At 43.1% G+C, this 18,568-nt stretch overlaps 1 protein-coding gene across 1 annotated transcript in view; it reads right to left on the bottom strand.

Moving 5' to 3' along the window:
• Window positions 1-18,568, bottom strand: part of LOC132820352 (tripeptidyl-peptidase 2-like) — a 123,123-nt gene that overhangs the window by 57,290 nt on the left and 47,265 nt on the right. Inside the window, exons 11-12 of the mRNA XM_060832395.1 lie at window positions 6,314-6,462; window positions 2,964-3,079 (exon numbers count right to left, since the gene is read on the bottom strand). Coding sequence (XP_060688378.1) covers window positions 2,964-3,079; window positions 6,314-6,462 — 265 coding nt within the window. The remainder of the gene's footprint in view (window positions 1-2,963; window positions 3,080-6,313; window positions 6,463-18,568) is intronic.

Here is an 18,568-nt window from a genome sequence, read left to right as displayed (position 1 = left end):
AAACTGGGAAACCTGTTAGTCCACAGCTAGAATATTGTGAACAGTTCTGGGATCCACATTTCATTCAGAAAGGACATCAAGATCTTAGGGAGGGTAATCAAGAGATTTACTCAGATGGCATCAGTGTTGAGAGACTTGGATTATATGCAGATTCAAGCTGAGAAGGCGGAAGATCGACATAATTTAAATTATGAGAGGTTTCACAGAACAAACTGGGGGAAATGGCTCTTATTGCACAGCCGTGTCCATAACCAACGAACAGAGTTTTAATTATTTGGCAAAAAAAGCAAGTGTGATGGTTCAGAATGTGCAGCCAGAACGGGCAGTGGAAACAGATTCAGTGGTAACTTTCTAATGAGAGTGAGATCAGTGTTCACAAAGGGGAACACGTTTCAGGGCTATGGAGAAATGACAAAGAATGGGACTAATTAAAATGTCTGAAGAGCCAGCATACAGCCTCCCTTCTGTGCTACATGATCTCTGATTCTAGTTCTTAACCTTCAACCTGGAGAGATAAAGCAGGAACTATCAACAGTGCTTCACTTAGTGGGCGGCACGGTGGCACAGTGGTTAGCACTGCTGCCTCACAGCGCCTGAGACCCGGGTTCAATTCCCGACTCAGGCGACTGACTGTGTGGAGTTTGCACGTTCTCCCCGTGTCTGTGTGGGTTTCCTCCGGGTGCTCCGGTTTCCTCCCACAGTCCAAAGATGTGCGGGTCAGGTGAATTGGCCATGCTAAATTGCCCGTAGTGTTAGGTAGGGGTAAATGTAGGGGTACGGGTGGGTTGCGCTTCGGTGGGTCGGTGTGGACTTGTTGGGCCGAAGGGCCTGTTTCCACACTAAGTCTAATCTAATCTAATCTAAACCTGAGGCCCACTGAAGATGTTAACTAGCAGGGTGACGAAACGTCTGGAAATGAACCTTCCAGCTCAGCGAGCAAATCTTCATCCAGAGTTAAAGCGATACCTCATTCAGAATGAGGAAAATGGAAGAGGTGAAGACTGGGTGAGTTTGATTACATTTGCTGCTAGAGATCAAACAGCAGAACTAATGAGCAGGAATTGTCTTTGTTTCTCACTATTTTTATTACTATCCTGTCAAACCAGACTGCTCTCGTCTGTTAAACACAGACATGGGAGATCATTCAAGTGGATCACGGCTGATCTGAACCTCAACTTCGCTAATTAATTTTTGCTTCATAACCTTTAATACATTCACCCAACAACCTGATCATCATCGATGAAAACTTTATATCAAATTGCATTTCATGAGTAACACCAACAACAAAGATAATTGTCACTTGAATGGAAAAAAGACTGGTAAAATGTTTTGTTTTGGAAAGGAGCAGAGACTAGGATATAGGCAGCTAAATGGTGGAGCTCACATGGTCATAATGAGACTGGTGCATATATCACAGTGTTGTGAGGGATGGGTTTACAGGACTGGAGTGCAAGGAGGGGAGCAAGGTCAGGGAAAGATTCAAAAGTAAGGATAAATTCTAAAATGAAGAAATCGAGATGTTGCATGACCAGGGAGCCAGTGTAGATCAGAGGGCACGGGGTAATCAGGAAACAGGACCTGGGGTGACTTAAGACACGGCCAGTAGAAATCCAGATGACTTCCAATTCGTGGATGGTCAAGGTAACAAAGGCATGAATGAGACCATTAGATCAGGCCACAGGAGGAGAATTAGGCCATTCAGTCCACCATTCAATCATGGCTGATATGTTTCTCAATCCCATTCTCTTGCCTTCTCCTACAACCCTCGATCCCCTAACTAACCAAGAACCTATCTGTTATAATATACTCAATGACTTGGTTACCACAGCTCTTGTAGAAAACGAGCTTGATAGATTCCCCACCCTATGGCTGAAGAAATTCTTCGAACTCAGTTCTAAAGGATCGTCCCTTTATTTGGAGGCCATACCCTCAACTCTTAGCCTCTCCTACTAACGGAAGCATCTTCTCCACGTCCACTCTATCCAGACATCTCAGTGAAATGCAAAGAAATCCCTTCTCATCCTGCTATACTCTGAGTACAGATCCAATCTCCGCATCTGCTCTCATATGTCAAGCTCTTAGTCCCTGGGATCATTCTGGTAAACCTCCTCAGGACCCTCTCCAACACCAGCACTTCCCAAAATGGCTCACAATATTCCAACTGCAGTTTGACCAGTGTCTTCTACAGCCTCAGCAGTACATCCCTGCTCTTGTACTGTAGTGCTCTTGAAATGAATGAGGATTTCAGGAGTAGAAGAGCTGAGGAAGGGGTGTAGTTGGGTAATCAGACTGTTGAAGCATTGTCAATAACATCACAACAGCTTGAATCTATAAATGTTGATTATGTAGCAAAATATTCCAAGTGCCTTCACAGGGATGACTGCGTGTCAAAATTTGACTCCAAGGCATACAAGGAGGTATGAAGGTAGATGAATCAAAATCTAATTTTAAGGAGTGTTTTGAAGGAAGATTGAAAGATGGACTGCTTTAGGAAGGGAACTCTGGAGTTTAGGGCCCCGAGAGAGTTTACATCATAGCCACCAGTGGTGGGATAAAACAAGTTGGGAAGCACAAGGAACCTGAATGGGACAAGTGCAGAGATGTTTACAAAATGGTCAAAGAGATAGTCAGGGGGTGAGATCCGTGAAAAGACAGAAACAATGAGATTCTGAAGATGGAGATGTTATTGAATTGAGAGTTACAGGGGTCAAAAAGAAATGCAGGTTGGTGTCAGTTAGAATACAGGCAGCAGAGGTCAGCATTAGCTGATGGGTGGGTGCTGATTGTCAGAAATTATAGACACTTCTAGTTATGAGAGGAACACAGACCCAAATGATGAACTAATCACCAGCTTTTTAAAGAAGGTTTCTAATTAATTCCTGAACCAGAGTGTGACTGGAGCTACCGCAATATTCGTGACTTAGCAAAGGTGTCTAAAATGATCGCTAACTTGGTTGATTTACCTGAATGATCCCATGGCCTTGTGCAAAAACTTCAACATCCTCCACTTTCAGTGCTGTGTTCTCCAGAGCACGTCGCACCGAGTGTGTCGTGTAACAAATGCCATTTGCTTTCAATGCTAAAGTGTTGATGGAAAGAATCTCAGTATAAGTATTGCTAATATAAGTAATCACATAAAATGCAACATAGCACAAATCATTTTGCATAAAAGGTAAATGTAAGATTGCCATTAATAAATCCAATAAGCAGTACAGAGAATTGGTTTGTTTAAACTCAAGCATGGAGAAGATGCAGATCCTGCCTCAACATGGCAAGACGACAGCTTTAATGCATTTAAGAAGCTAGATACACAAGGGAGAAAGGAACTGTCGGTTGGCTGAAATATGCTTAATAGGAGAGTCATATGGAACATAACCATTGGTATAAACCCATTGTGTTACATGGCCTATTTCTCAGTTATAAGATGCAATTCAATGTTGTAGTTGTAAACTGAGGTAAGGTTATTTATGCTTCCCTCCATTTCAGTAATATTGCAGTGCCAACAAGATTCACCTGTATAAAGGGGTTACCATCAAGATTCTAGCACGTCCATGCCTTCAAATTTTTCACATTTATTCTATTCTTGGGCATTATTGGCTGGGCCGGCATTTATTGCCAATTCCTAATTGCCCCCAGAAGGTGGTAGTGAGCTGCCTCGTCCAGTAGCTGTAGCTAAATTGTATTGCATGCTGTCAGGTGGGGGAGACATTAAATCATATCATAAATCTCCAACTAACCAAACTCTACCCACTGTTGAGCAGTCAATGAGTCAGCAGTTCAGGCAGCATCCAAGGAGCAGCGAAACCGACATTTTGGGCAAAAGTCCGAAACATCGATTTTGCTGCTCCTTGGATGCTGCCTGAACTGCTGTGCTCTTCTAGCACCACTAATCCAGAATCTGGTTTCCAGCATCTGCAGTCATTGTTTTACCTAGTCAATAAGTCAGGACAGTTCACTGATTTGAGAGAGATTATTTTGTTTCAGGGACAGTCTGGCTTACTCTCATGTCTAACAATGACGCTCGGCTTGGAATTTTAATCTTCCTTTAGTCATGCCTGATGGATGTGAACTCTTACTTGACATGACATTCATGTACCTGTTAATGGAAGATTTGCAGAAATACCAAATCTTCACTGGAACCTTAGGGACTCTTTGCACTGCAGGAGGAGGTCTGGATTTGATTCCAACCTAAATTACTGAGCATAACACCTAACATTACCTGAGAAATTGCCCTGTGTTCATGCTGTGGGTGTTTCTATGTTGCAAATTTTACATAATTGTGTCTGATAGTAATGACCACGTCTGTCACTTTTCCATAAATGTTTAAAGTTTCAAAGTTTTGTGCACAAAAGGTATAGCTTGCTAAATTATTTATTAATAAATCCATTATCAATTATTAACGTATAAATTAATTATTAAGTTAAAATGACAGCATGCTAGATTTAATTCACTCTAAGTATGGAAATATGCAGATTTAAACCTAGTAACAATCTGGCCACCCACACTGATTTAGTAAAATGGTCTCAATTTTAAGAGCCATTTTTTACTTATCACCACTTGACCCTCTAAACTTCTGAGCAGCTAGATCTCATGATGGGAACCTCTACATATCAACGCAACTCCGTTCAGCCCTCTTCACTCATAGCCAAGCGTGTGACTGGAATTAAACTAGCTAATGTAGACAAATGCCAGTGAATGAATGCTGATTTCAAAGTATGAATTTAATCTATTCAATTGCATCTTTGCTGGGATTACCTGTTCAGAATGAAGTTTTCAACTCAGCTATATGGAAACACTGCATGATATATATTGAGGACCATCAGCAGTATGCATTGATATACAGAACTACAAAGAATTTTGCAAAGCAGGGATAATCACTTGGCCCACAAGCTTATGTCAGTATTCATGCTTGCTATAAGCACTCTCCATTCTTCTTCATCTCATCCTCTTAATACCCTTTATCCTTCATGTGTTTACCTAACGACTTGAAAACTAACGACAATATAAAATTCAACCACGCCCAATGATAGTGAATTCCATGTTTTCACAATTCTCTTGGCAAAGACATTTCTCTTGAACTCTCAACTGGATTTATTACGGGCCATTTTATGTGGTCCCTATTTCCGTAAGGGATTATTTCCACATCTTTCCTGGGGTCCTGCATAATCAGGTCACCCCACTGACTTTGTGATTGCTATACTAACTCAACAGTGTGAGACAATTATGCTGCTTTACAAATCACTTGTGCAATTGCACTTAGTCATGGTATAGTGTATTTAGCTCTGACTGAGCCAAGTTGCAGTGTAGTACATGCTCTGTCTACAACACACAAGGCCCTGCGTATTCATGTAAGTCTGACACACTGCGAGCATAATAATTCTGAAGTGGTTGTCAATGTAATCCTTCATACACTCAAGATTATTTAGCGAATAATGTCCAACAGTGGAATCACTGCACCAGTTTCAACTCAACAAAATACATGACAGCCTATTGGTTGAATGACTGCTTCATTTCCCACAGCAATGCAGTGACCAATCAAATGCGGAGCCACTTTACTCTCACTGTCTGACACTTTTGATCAGCTGCAGAGATTTGTTATTCAGCATGGCGACACTCCATCAAACTTCTTGTACGATGTTTTGATCTCTTTGCTGGTAAGTTTTGTGCCTGTGTGCTTCTCTTCACTTTACCTGGTGAAGGAGCAGTGCTCTGAAAGCTTGTGATTTCAAATCAACCTGTTGGATTATAATCTGATGTCACGTGACTTCTGACCATGACCACTCAAGCTGCCTGGTTTAAATTTTAACAAAGCCTGATACTTAACTGTCAATCATCATTAACTGGTGCATTCTCCATGGCATTTGTCTCTACCAATCATAAGCCACTTGAAAACCAAATCAGTACTCTGCCCTCAAATATATATATTTGTTTCCTATTTAACTGGGATTCTTGTAAATTCTCTTGGTCAGTGCAGGATGAAACACTTTTAAAGAATATGTCTTTTTTTGACAAAAACCAAGAAAAATATGACTAAATAACTGTAGTTGCAGACTTTGAGAGAGTACAGATGAAAGCAAACAGAATGATTTAGCATTCTTTAAAGTAACACAAGCAAGCAGAGGCAGCCTGGTATCTCAGGTGGATGTTTGATTTAAACATAATTATTAATGCAAGCTGCGCTGGCTTGAATACAAACAGTTGAAGCAATACACACACTTCTGATACAGGAGCAGAATGAGCAATGAAATCTGAAACTGCATGCAGATCCTCCTCCATTTTTACCATCAAAACCCCAGAGTATTAAGGACTGTACCTGAGAGCAGCAGAGCAATGCCTCCACAGGCATTAGGAGAGGACATTGAAGTTCCATTCATCAGTTCGGTGCCTCGAAGTGTCCAGTTGGGGACTGATGCTATGGCTCCACCTGGAGCAGTGATACACACTCCCAATGCTCCATCAACACTAATCAATCAAAAAGAATTGGTTAGCTCGATGCTGGCCTTGGCAGAGGTCGAATAAAGATACATTATTTTGGACCAAGGTTCATTGTTTTAATTTATGAAGATAGGCTACCTGAAGCTGGAGAGGAGACACAAGGAGGTGATAACGAGGTGAAGAGAGCCAGAGGATTATTCCAGACAAGGTGATGATAGTCATGGACTGTGTGCAGTAAAGGTGGATCACCTCACCAACTGCGCACTAACTTGGGATCCCAATCACATATATGGGGGATTCTGAAGCAGTCATGCCAAACTCAAAATGCTAACCCGGTTTCTCTTTCCATTAATGCTGCCAGACCAGCTGCATTTTTCCAACATTCTCTGTCTTTGATTTCAACTACAAGCACTGGCCCATTAAACCATTCAATTGCCACCAGGAGTTGGCAGTATATAGGCAAGGTAGCAGTGGCAAGGACCATTACTGAAACACAGCCTGGATCACCTGACTCGATGTTTCTCAATCTCTTCTCCATTCTGTATTTCCACTGCTTTCAAACTTTTCAACATGTAAGCACTGATGAAATTATTAACTTTAATGACTATTTGGTCCATGAAATATTGGTGCATCCGTAAAGACCCCCTGTAAATACTGACACAAGTCCAGGAACCTATGAAAAATACAGACACCCCTCAACAGATTCCCCGTGTATATAGATTAGATTAGATTAGATTCTTTACAGTATGGAAACAGGCCCTTCAGCCCAACAAGTCCACAATGACCCTCCGAAGGGACCCACCGACCTCACTCAGACCCACTCCCCATATTTACCCCTGACTAATGCACCTAACACTACGGGCAATTTAGCGTGGCCAATTCACCTGACCTGCACATCTTTGGACTGTGGGAGGAAACCGGAGCACCCAGAGGAAACTCACACTGACATGGGGAGAATGTGCAAACTCCACACAGTTGCCCGAGGGTGGAATCGAGCCCGAGTGCCTGGTGCTGTGAGGCAGCAGTGCTAACCACTGAGCCACCGTGCTGCCCATAAAGATTCATACTTTTGCAGACCTCACTTAAATAATGATAAGATGCTGGCAGCTTCCCTTTAAATATGAAAGAGGTGAGTGACCACACTTGCATCAACTTCCATAAGTGACTGTCAGCTGCACAAAGAAGTGCCATCATTGCAGACACATTTTAAACCATGAATACCGATACAAATCACAAGTAAGCCCATACAGAAAATTGCAGACAGAAACACTCTGTTACTCATACACACTTTGAAAACCTGTGCAGAACAGGACCATAATAAAGCAGAAAGGTTTAAGTATTCACACTGCATCAAAATGTAATGCAAACAGTCAGCAACACGCTGCAGAAGTTACTGAATGCATCTTTCCACTGATGAAAAGCAAAACATCTCTTCTCATATTTTGGGTCAGCCTCATATCCTCCGCCCACAGCTACAATCCTGCCACCCATCAGCTCGCACCATTAAAATCACTCATTTACTTCCTTTAGAACAAATGCAAACATAAATTAATGTGGGACAAAGACAGACTTTGTTATACACCAGTCTTGCTTTGTGTATCTGCACGTGCAATCAACAAACTGAAAAACAGGGTCAGCTGTGGCACAATGACGAGTACTCTCGTCTCCCAGACCGAAGGTTGGGCATTTGAACCCCACTCTCAACTATTTATTGAGGACAAGATCTAAGCCATCATTCCCAGTGTGATGCTATAAGAATGCTATGCTGCTGAAGGTACTGACCCTTGGTTCAGACCAATAAACCCTCAAAGGAAATGCCACATGTGGTGAAGGGCAGAAAGCGGGAGATGGACACAAGGTTAGGCCGGGACTAACGCAAAGTTCTTGAAAGGTTGTAACGTTGGAGTAGTTTAGACAGGTAGTGAGGGAGATCCATGGAATAAAAGGACAAAGTTTTAAAATCAAGATATTGCTTCTTAACTGGGAGCAAATACATGTCATGAGCACAGGTACAATGGTAAAATGGGACATGGCAACACTTAGAATACAGACTTGAGGATGAGGAACTTAACAGGGTTATGGACAATAAAAGGTAGTATGGAAATAAATTGGACTTCTAATTCTAAAAAGGTACAAAACACTAACAGCAACATTGGCCTTCCAAGTGGGCTTGAATTTAAGAAGGAAATTGTTCTTCAATTGTACGGGTCTCCATTTGGAGTAATGCAATATTGCTCCAAACTGCAGCAATAAGAGTCAGAGAGAGCAATAAAGTTACCTGGCTGGGGAATTCTCAAGGCTGAAATCAAATGTTTTCTGTTAGTGATGCACATCAAGTGATAAAATGAGATAATTTCAAATCTAACGGCTAGATGTAGTCCAACACACCAATCATGCTCCACAGAGCAACCAACAATACAGCTGGGTGGAAGATGAATGTAGGTATCGAACGCCTGTCCCAGTTCCATGAATTAGCAATGCAACTCTCAGTTCAGCACCTCACCTGATCCTAATGGCCTTCAGATTATTAACTTCTCTAGCACGAAGAGACAACAAAGATCAAAGTATACAAGGGACAAGTAAGATGACTCTGATCACAGCTCCAGTACAAAATATTGACCCGTGAGCAATGAAAATATTGTGCAGCTTCAATGTCGATTTTTTTTTTAATTGCGAAGGCAACAGATAGCCTAAAAGAACATCTTATGAATTTTTCTGATTGGTGGTTTCCCTCAAGCGCAATGGCAATGTGTAGGGGCTGTCAATTACAGTCTTCAGATGGAATATAGACTGTCAGCAGGAATTTCAGATGGGATATAAACACAGGACCAGGCCATTCAGCCTCTCAAACCTGTCCTGCCATTCAGTTTGTTTATGGTTGATCTGATTTTTAACACAAACAACCTGATTTAGTATTGCAACCTTTACAATACCAAAGTCAAGATTAGAGTGGTGCTGGAAAAGCACAGCAGGTCAGGCAGCATCCGAGGAGTAGGAAAATCGACTTTTCAGGCAGGAACCTTTCATCAGGAATGAGGCAGGGAGCCTCCGGGGTGGGGCTGGGGAGAAGGTAGCTAAGAGTGCAATAGGTGGATGGAGGTGGGGGGTAAGGGTGATAGGTTGGAGGGGAGGGTGGAACGGATAAGGTGGGAAGAGAGATTGGCAGGTAGGAAAGGTCATGAGGATGGTGCTGAACTGGAATGTTGGAACTGAGGTAAGGGGGGGGGGTGGAAATGAGGAAACTGGTGAAGTCCACATTGATGCCCTGTGGTTGAAGTGTTGTACGGTGGAAGATGAGACGTTCTTCCTCCAGGCGTCAGGTGGTGAGGGACCGGCAATGGAGGTGGCCCAGGATCTCCAAATCCTCGGCAGAGTGGGAGGGGGAGTCGAAATGTTTGGCCACGGGGCGGTGGGGTAGATTGGTGCGGGTGTCCCAGAGATGTTCCCTAAAGTGTTCTGCGAGAAGGCATCCAGTCTCCCCGATGTAAAGGAGACCACATCAGGAGCAACGGATACAATAAATGATATTAGTGGATGTGCAGGTGAAACTTTGATGGAATTGGGAGGCTCCTTTGGGGCCTTGGATGGAGGTGAGGGAGGAGGTGTGGGCGCAGGTTTTGCAATTCCATTGGTGGTAGAGGAACGTGCCAAGTGAGTTGTTGGGGTCATGGACCTGACCAGGCAGTCACGGAGGGAACAGTCTTTGCAGAAAGTGGAGAGGGATGGGAAGGGAAATATAACCCTGGTGGTGGGGTCTGTTTGTAGGTGGCAGAAATGTCGGCCAATGATGCGGTTTATGCGGAGGCTGGTGGGGTTAAAGGCGAAGACCAGGGCGGTTCTGTCCTTGCTGCGTTCGAGGGCAGAGGTGCGGGATGTGAATGAGATGCGTTGGAGGGCATCTTCGACCACATGGGAGGGGAAATTACAGTCTTTAAACAAGGAGGCCATCTGGTGTGTTCTGCAGTGGAACTAGTCCTCCTAGGTGTAGATATGGCGGAGGCGGAGGAATTAGGAATACAATATCCTTGCCCCATGAAAAATCTGCCAATTTCAGCTTTGAAACTTTTAATTTACCTTCATGGGAAGAAAGCTGCATAATTTATGGAGAGGCTGAATAGCTGGGGCTATTTTCCCTGGAGTATCAGAGGCTGAGAGGTGACCTTATAGGCATTTATAAAATCATGAGAGGCATGGATAGGGTAAATAGACAAACCTTTTTCCCAGGGTGGGGGAGTCCAGAATGAGAGACCATAGGTTTAAGGTGAGAGGGGAAAGATTTAAAAGGGACCTAAAGAAGAACTCTTTCACTCAAAAGGCAGCATGGAACGAGTTGTCAGAGGAAGGTGTGGAGGCAAGTACAATTACAGCATTTAAAAGGCATCTGGATGGTTATATGAAGGAGGAGGATTTAGCGGGATATGGGCCAAATGCTGGCAAATGGGACTGGGTCAGATTGGGACGTCTGGTCAGTGCGGACATGTTGGACAGTTTCTGCACTGTGTAGACTGGAATTAAAGAGATTACAAGACATTAGAATGCATTTGTTGTGAAATATGTTACACAAAATAAATCAAAAGGATAAGGATTAAAGTACATTGTTAAAATTTAAGTATACCTCAGTACAAACATAAAAATGCTAACAACCAAAACCATATGATATTTATAGTGTCGGCGATTCTCCTTTATCATTCTTACAGATAAGAGTAAGGTAAGAGTAAGGTAAATTCCCAACAGAAACGTGAATTTTTAAAAGATACAAAAGCTTTCCTCGGGAGTTCAGTGTTCTTCATTTTCTCGTGGCATTTGGAGGAGGAAAAGCGACAGTGAGGACCAGTGGCCTGATGGGAAGGTAAATGTCCAAAAAGAAATAAAAGCTTATCTCATGCACAGTCAGAGCGCACACTGAGCAGGAGCGGACAGGGGACTGCTGGGTAAGAGAGGCTTATATTTGGGCGGTTACTTCACCTACAACACCAGTCGGGTTGTCTCTCCCAACCGTTCTCCTCCTCTAACCAAAAAAACAAGGTACTGTGGGCTGGATTGGTAAGGTGACTAGGTTTTTTTTGTTTTAGTTTTGCAGTCGTATCGCTGGGAAGTTAAGAGTAGTGGGAATAGCAGTTAGGGCAGTTGAATGTTCCTCCTGCAGAATATGGGAGGTAAGGATCACCACTAGTGTCCCTGCTGACTGCATCTGTGGGATGTGCACCCAACTCCAGCTCCCTGAAAACTGTGTCAGTGAACTGGAGCTGGATGAACTTCGGATCATTCGGGAGGTGGAGGGGATTATTGAGAGGAGTTACAGGGAGATAATCACACCTCAGGTACAAGATGAAGGTAGATGGGTTACAGTCAGGGGAAGGAAAAGGAACCAGCAGGCAGAGTAGGGATCCACTGTGGCCATTCCCCTCAACAACAAGTATACCGTTTTGGATACTATTGGGAGGAACTTACCAGGGGTAAGCAATGGGGCACAGGTCTCTGGCACAGAGTCTGTCCCTGTTGCTCAGAATGGAAAGGGGAAGGACAGAAGAGCATTAGTCATTAGGGACTCCATAGTTAGGGGGACAGATAGGAGGTTCTGTGGGAATGAGATAGACTCACAATTGGTGTATTGCCTCCCAGGTGGCGGGGTCGCGATGTCTCGGATCGTTGAGGGGGAGGGGGAGCAGCTCCAAGTCGTGGTCTATGTAGGCACCAACTAGACAGGCAGGAAATTTGAGATGGGGATGTAAGGCAGAAATTCAGGGAGCTAGGGTAGAAGCTTAGAGTTAGAACAAACAAAGTTGTTATCTCTGGTTGGTTGCCTGTGCCACATGCTAGCAAGGTGAGGAATAGGGAGAGAGAGGAGTTGAACATGTAGCTAGAAGAATGGTGCAGGAGGGTGGGTTTTGGATTCCTGGACAACTGGGGTAGGTGGGATCTCTACAAGCCGCTGAACCAGAAGGGTACCAACATAATGGGGGGAGAATTTGCTAATGCTCTTTGGGTGGGTTTAAACTAATTCAGCAGAGGGATGGGAACCGAAACTGTAGTTCGAGTATATGGGAGGTTGACAGGAGTGAAGTCAGAACTAAGATTTCTGACTTGAAGCCGCCATTGGCAAGCAAGAACGTGGTTTGAAATAGATCTATTTCAATGCCAGGAGCATCCAGAATAAGGTGGGTGAACTTGCAGCATGGGTTTTGATGTTGTGGCCATTTCAGAGTTATGGATAGAGCAGGGGCAGGAATGGTTGGTGCAGGTACCAGGATTTAGATGTTTCAGTAAGAACAGAGAAAATGATGAAAGAGGGGATGCTGTGGCACTGTTAGTCAAGGACAGTATTACGGTTGCAGAAAGGATATTTGGGGACTCATCTACGGAGGTTGTTTGGGCTGAGATTAGAAACAGGCAAGGAGAGGTCACCCGGTTGGGAGTTTTCTATACATTTCCAAATAGTTCCAGAGATGTAGAGGAAAGGATAGCAAAGATGATCCTTGATAGGAGTGAGAGTGACAGGGTAGATGTTATGGGGAACTTTAACTTTCCAAATATTGACTGGGAATATGATTGTTCCAGTTCTTTAAATTGGTCAGGTTTTTTGTCCAATTTGTGCAGGAGGCTTTCCTGATACAGAATGTTGACAGCCAAAAAAAGGGCGAGGCCACATTAGATTTGGTACTGGGTAATGAACCCAGCCGGGTGTTAGATTTGGAGGTAGGTGAGCACTTTGGTGATAGTGACCACAATTTGGTTATGTTTACTTTAGTGATGGAAAAGGCCAAGTGTATACCGCAGGGCAAGAGTTATAGCTATGGGAAAGGCATTTATGATGCAATTAGGCAAGACCTAGGATGTATAGGCTGGGGAAGGAAACTGCAGGGCATGGGCACAATTAAAATGTGGAGCTACTGCGTGTCCTTGAAAAGTATGTACCTGTCAGACAGAGAAGAAGTTATCAGGTGCGATAGCTGTGGTTTACTAAAGAAGTTGAATCTCTTGTCAAGAGGAAGAAGATGACTTACGTTAGGATGAGATGTGATGGCTCAGTTAGGGTGCTTGAGAGTTACAAGTTAGCCAGGAAAGACCTAAAGAGAGAGCTAAGAAGAGCCAGGAAGGGACATGAGAAGTCATTTGCAGATAGGCTCAAGGAAAACCTTACACTTTCTATAGGTATATCAGGAATAAAAGAATGACTATAATAAGATTAGACCAATCAAGGTCAGTAGTGGGAAGCTGTGCATGGAGTCACAGGAGATAGGGGAAGCACTAATTGAATATTTTTCCTCAGTATTCATACTGGAAAAAGACAACGTTGTTGAAGAGAATACTGAGATACAGGCTACTAGACTGGACAGGATTGAGGTTTACAAGGAGAGGTTGTTAGCAATTCTGGAAAGTGTAAAAATAGAAAAGCCCCCCCGGGCTAGATGGGTTTTATCCTAGGATTCTCTGAGAAGCTAGGAAGGAGATTGCAGAGCCTTTGGCTTTGATCTTTATGTCGTCATTGTCTGGAGGAATAGTGCCAGAAGACTGGAGGATAGCAAATGTTGTCCCCTTGTTCAAGAAGGGGAGTAGAGACAACCCTGGTAATTATAGACCAATGAGTCTTACTTTGGTTGTGGATAAAGTGTTGGAAAAGTTTATAAGAAATAGGATTTATAATACTCTGGAAAGGAATAACTTGATTAGGGATAGTCGACAATAGACAATATGTGCAGGAGTAGGCCATTCTGCCCTTCGAGCCTGCATCACCATTCAATATGATCATGGCTGATCATCCTTAATCAGTATCCTGTTCCTGCCTTATCTCCATAACCCTTGATTCCACTATCCTTGAGAGCTCTATCCAACGCTTTCTTAAATGAATCCAGAGACTGGGCCTCCATTGCTCTGGGGCAGAGCATTCCACACAGCCACCACTCTCTGGGTGAAGAAGTTTCTCCTCATCTCTGTACTAAATGGTCTACCCCGTATTTTTAAGCTGTGTCCTCTGGTTCAGTACTCACCCATCAGCGGAAACATGTTTCCTGCCTCCAGAGTGTCCAATCCTTTCATAATCTTATATGTCTCAATCAGATTCCCTCTCAGTCTTCTAAACTCAAGGGTGTACAAGCTCCAGGCTATCAGCGTAAGATAGTCCCGCCATTCCAGGAATTGACCTTGTGAACCGACGTTGCACTCCCTCAATAGCCAGAATGTCTTTCTTCAAATTTGGAGACCAGAACTGCACTCCAGGTGAGGTCTAACCAGGGCCCTGTACAGCTGCAGAAGAACCTCTTTGCTTCTATACTCAATCCCTCTTGTTATGAAGGCCAGCATGCTATTAGCCTTCTTCACTACCTGCTGTACCTGCATGTTTACCTTCATTGACTGGTGTACAAGAACACCCAGATCTCTTTGTACTGACCCTTTACCTAAATTGATTCCATTGAGGTAGTAATCTACCTTCCTGTTCTTGCCAAAGTGGATAACCATACATTCATCCACATTAAACTGCATCTGCCATGCATCTGACCACTCATCTAACCTGTCCAGATCACCCTGTAATCTCCTAACATCCTCCTCACATTTCACCCTGCCACCCAGCTTAGTATCATCAGCAAATTTGCTAATGTTATTACTAATGCCATATTCTATATCATTAATATATATTGTAAAAAGCTGTGGTCCCACTGGTCACTGCCTGCCATTCCGAAATGGAGCCGTTTATCACTACTCTTTGTTTCCTGTCAGCCAACCAACTTTCAATCCAAGTTAGTACTTTGCCCCCAATACCATGCACCCTAATTTTGCTCACTAACCTCTTATGTGGGACTTTATCAGAAGCTTTCTGAAAGTCTAGGTACACTACATCTACTGGATCTCCCTCGTCCATCTTCAGAGTTACATCCTCAAAAAATTCCAGAAGATTAGTCAAGCATGATTTCCCCTTCATAAATCCATGCTGACTCTGACCTATCCTGTTACTAATATCCAGATGTGTCGTAATTTCATCCTTTATAATAGACTCCAGCATCTTTCCCACTACTGAGGTCAGACTAACTGGTCTATAATTTCCTGCTTTCTCTCTCCCACCTTTCTTAAAAAGTGATACAACATTAGCCACCCTCCAATCTGCAAGAACTGATCCCGAATCTATTGAACACTGGAAAATAATCACCAACGCATCCACGATTTCTCGAGCCACCTCCTTCAGTACCCTGGGATGTAGACCATCAGGCCCCGGGGACTTATCAACCTTCAGACCCAACAGTCTCTCCAACATCAATTCCTGGCAAATATAAATTCCCTTTAGTTCAGGTCCTTCAGCCACTGTTACCTCAGGGAGATTGCTTGTGTCTCCCCCAGTGAACACAGATTGTTTTGTGAAGGGTAGGTCATGCATCACAAACTATATTGAGTTCTTTGAGAAGGTGACCAACAGGTGGATTAGAGTAATGCAGTTGATGTGGTGTACATGGATTTTAGGAAGGCGTTTGATAAGGTTCCCTATGGTAGGCCATTGCACAAAATACGGAGGCATGGGATTGAGGATGATTTAGTGGTTTGAATTAGAAATTGGCTAACTGAAAGGAGGCAGAGGGTGGTGGTTGATGAGAAATGTTTATCCTGAAGTTCAGTTACTAGTGGTTAACTGCAAGGATCTGTTTTGGGTCCACTGCAGGTGTCATTATGATAAATGACCTAGATGGGGGCATCGAAGGATGGGTTAGTAAATTTGCAGATGACATTAAGGTCGGTGGAGTTGTGAATAATGAGAAAGGATGTTGTAGATTACAGAGAGACATAGATAAGCTGCAGAACTGGGATGAGAGGTGGTAAATGGAGTCTAATATAGAAAAGTGTGAAGCAATTCACTTTGGAAGGACTAACAGGAATGCAGGGCTCATGGTAAAATTCTTGGCAGTGGAGATGAGCAGAGAGATCTCGATGTCCATGTACATAGATCCCTGCAAGTTGCCACCCAGGTTGACAGAGTTGTTAGGAAGGCATACAGTGTGTTAGCTTTTATTGGTAGAGGAATTGAGTTTCAGAACCACGAGGTCATGCTGCAGCTGTACAAAACTCTGGTGAAGTCACACTTGGAGTATTGTGTACAGTTCTGGTCACAGCATTATAGGAAGGATATGGAAGCTTTGGAAAGGGTTCAGAGGACATTTACCAGGATGTTGCCTGGTATGGAGGAAGGTCTTACGAGGAAAGGCTGAGGGACTTGAGGCTGTTTTCATTAGAGAGAAGGTGAGAGGTGACTTAATAAAGACATATAAGAAAATTAGAGGGTTAGATAGGTTGGACAAGGAGAGCCTTTTTCCTTGGATGGCGATAGCTCGCACGAGGGGACATAGCTTTAAATTGAGGGGTGATAGATATAGGACAGATGGCAGAGGTAGTTTCTTTACTCAGAATAGTAGGAGCGTGGAATGCACTGCCTCCAACAGTAGTAGACACCAATTTTTAAGGCATTTAAAATGGTCATTGGATAGGCATATGGACAAGAATGGAATAGTGTGGGTTAGATGGGCTTCAGATTGGTTCCAGAGGTCAGTAGAACAATGAGGGCCGAAGGGCCTGTACTGTGCTGTAATGTTCTGGGGAGTCTTAAGAGTCAGAAATGGCAGAAATAGACTCTTCGGTCCAACCTGTCCACACCGACCAAGTTTCCAAAACTAAACTAGTCCCAACTGCCTGCATTTGGCCCATATCCCTCTAAACCTTTACTATCCATGTACCTATCCAAATGTCTTTTAAATGCTGTAACTACCTGTATCTACCACTTCTGCTGGCAGTCCATTCAACATACGAACCACCCTCTATGTGAATAAGTTGCCCCACAGATCCTTTTTAAATCTGTCTCCTCTCACATTAAAAACATGCCCCCTAGTGTTGACCTTTGCTATTCACCCTATCTATGCCCGTCATGATTTTATAAACCTCTATAATGTCATCCCTCAACCTGCTGTGGTCCAGTGAAAGAAGTCCCAGCCTATCTTTATAACCCAAATGTTCCAAACCCAACAGCATTTTGGTAAACCTTTTCTGAACCCAAATCTGATAACGTCAGGTGGGGAAATCACGGATGTCAATATGTGCTCCGTCCATTTTCTGTATGCATATTCTCAATAAAACATGGTTACATCAGAATTGTCCTGCGACAATATCAAATTGCTTTGCTCAAACAGATCCTCAGCACATCACTGCAAATTATATTTCAACATTCAATAAATTTACAATGTAGGAGAAGACAGGCATGCAGCAAGAACTAGCTGTTTAATCCAACCATATTTCTCTATCATTTCTCTACATTTCTTTTCCTGCTTTTGTTTACACAGACTGTTGAATATATGCGCTGTTGGAATTGATTAAGTGGTAGTTTAAATTTAAATCTACTTTGAGAGTTGAAGGGCATTGATGATGGATGTGGGAATCATTGACAAAGCCAGCATTTATTGCCTAACCCAAGCTGTCCTTGAGATAGCAATGCTGAACTTTCTTGTAGTCCGTGTGGTGACATTACTCACACAGGAACCAACTGAAGTATTTAAAATGATTAAAGCAGGCAAGATCTGGTGGGGAAATTCAAAACAAGGGAACACATACCACAAAAATTTGAGCTAATTAGGGGTAGCACAAGAACGAACCTAACACAGTGTGTAATGCTGGACTACTTCATTCATTTTTCTAGTTTCTTTTCCCCTTCAGGATTTGTTCTTCAGAATACCTTGGATACCTTTATACCCAAAATGGCACAGTAATGTGACAACTTGTAAACTTTTCATTGTGTTCACCTGAGTACATGTGACAATAAAGCTAATTCAAACTGGGACATTCTTTCCCCACACCCCACTCACAAAAAACTGCTGGCACTCAGGGTCAATTGAAAATTTCAAAAAAGCCATGATGAAGGGCTTATGCTCGAAATGTCGAATTCTCTATTCCTGAGATGCTGCCTGGCCTGCTGTGCTTTGACCAGCAACACATTTGCAGCTGTGATCTCCAGCATCTGCAGACCTCATTTTTTAATCGAAGGGCTTTTGTCAGGTCAAGGTAATAATTGTCACAGAACCAAAGTAAGTATTTGTTTGTTTTCTTTAAAGACATACAGACTTTGATGGCAAGTCCAACATTTGTTACCCATCCAGAAATGTCCTGC

Source organism: Hemiscyllium ocellatum, chromosome 11, assembly GCF_020745735.1.
Source record: "Hemiscyllium ocellatum isolate sHemOce1 chromosome 11, sHemOce1.pat.X.cur, whole genome shotgun sequence".
In the NCBI taxonomy this organism is placed as follows: domain Eukaryota; kingdom Metazoa; phylum Chordata; class Chondrichthyes; order Orectolobiformes; family Hemiscylliidae; genus Hemiscyllium; species Hemiscyllium ocellatum.
The sequence above is the reverse complement of the archived record's forward strand: the minus strand, read 5'-3'. Positions and strand labels throughout refer to the sequence as shown.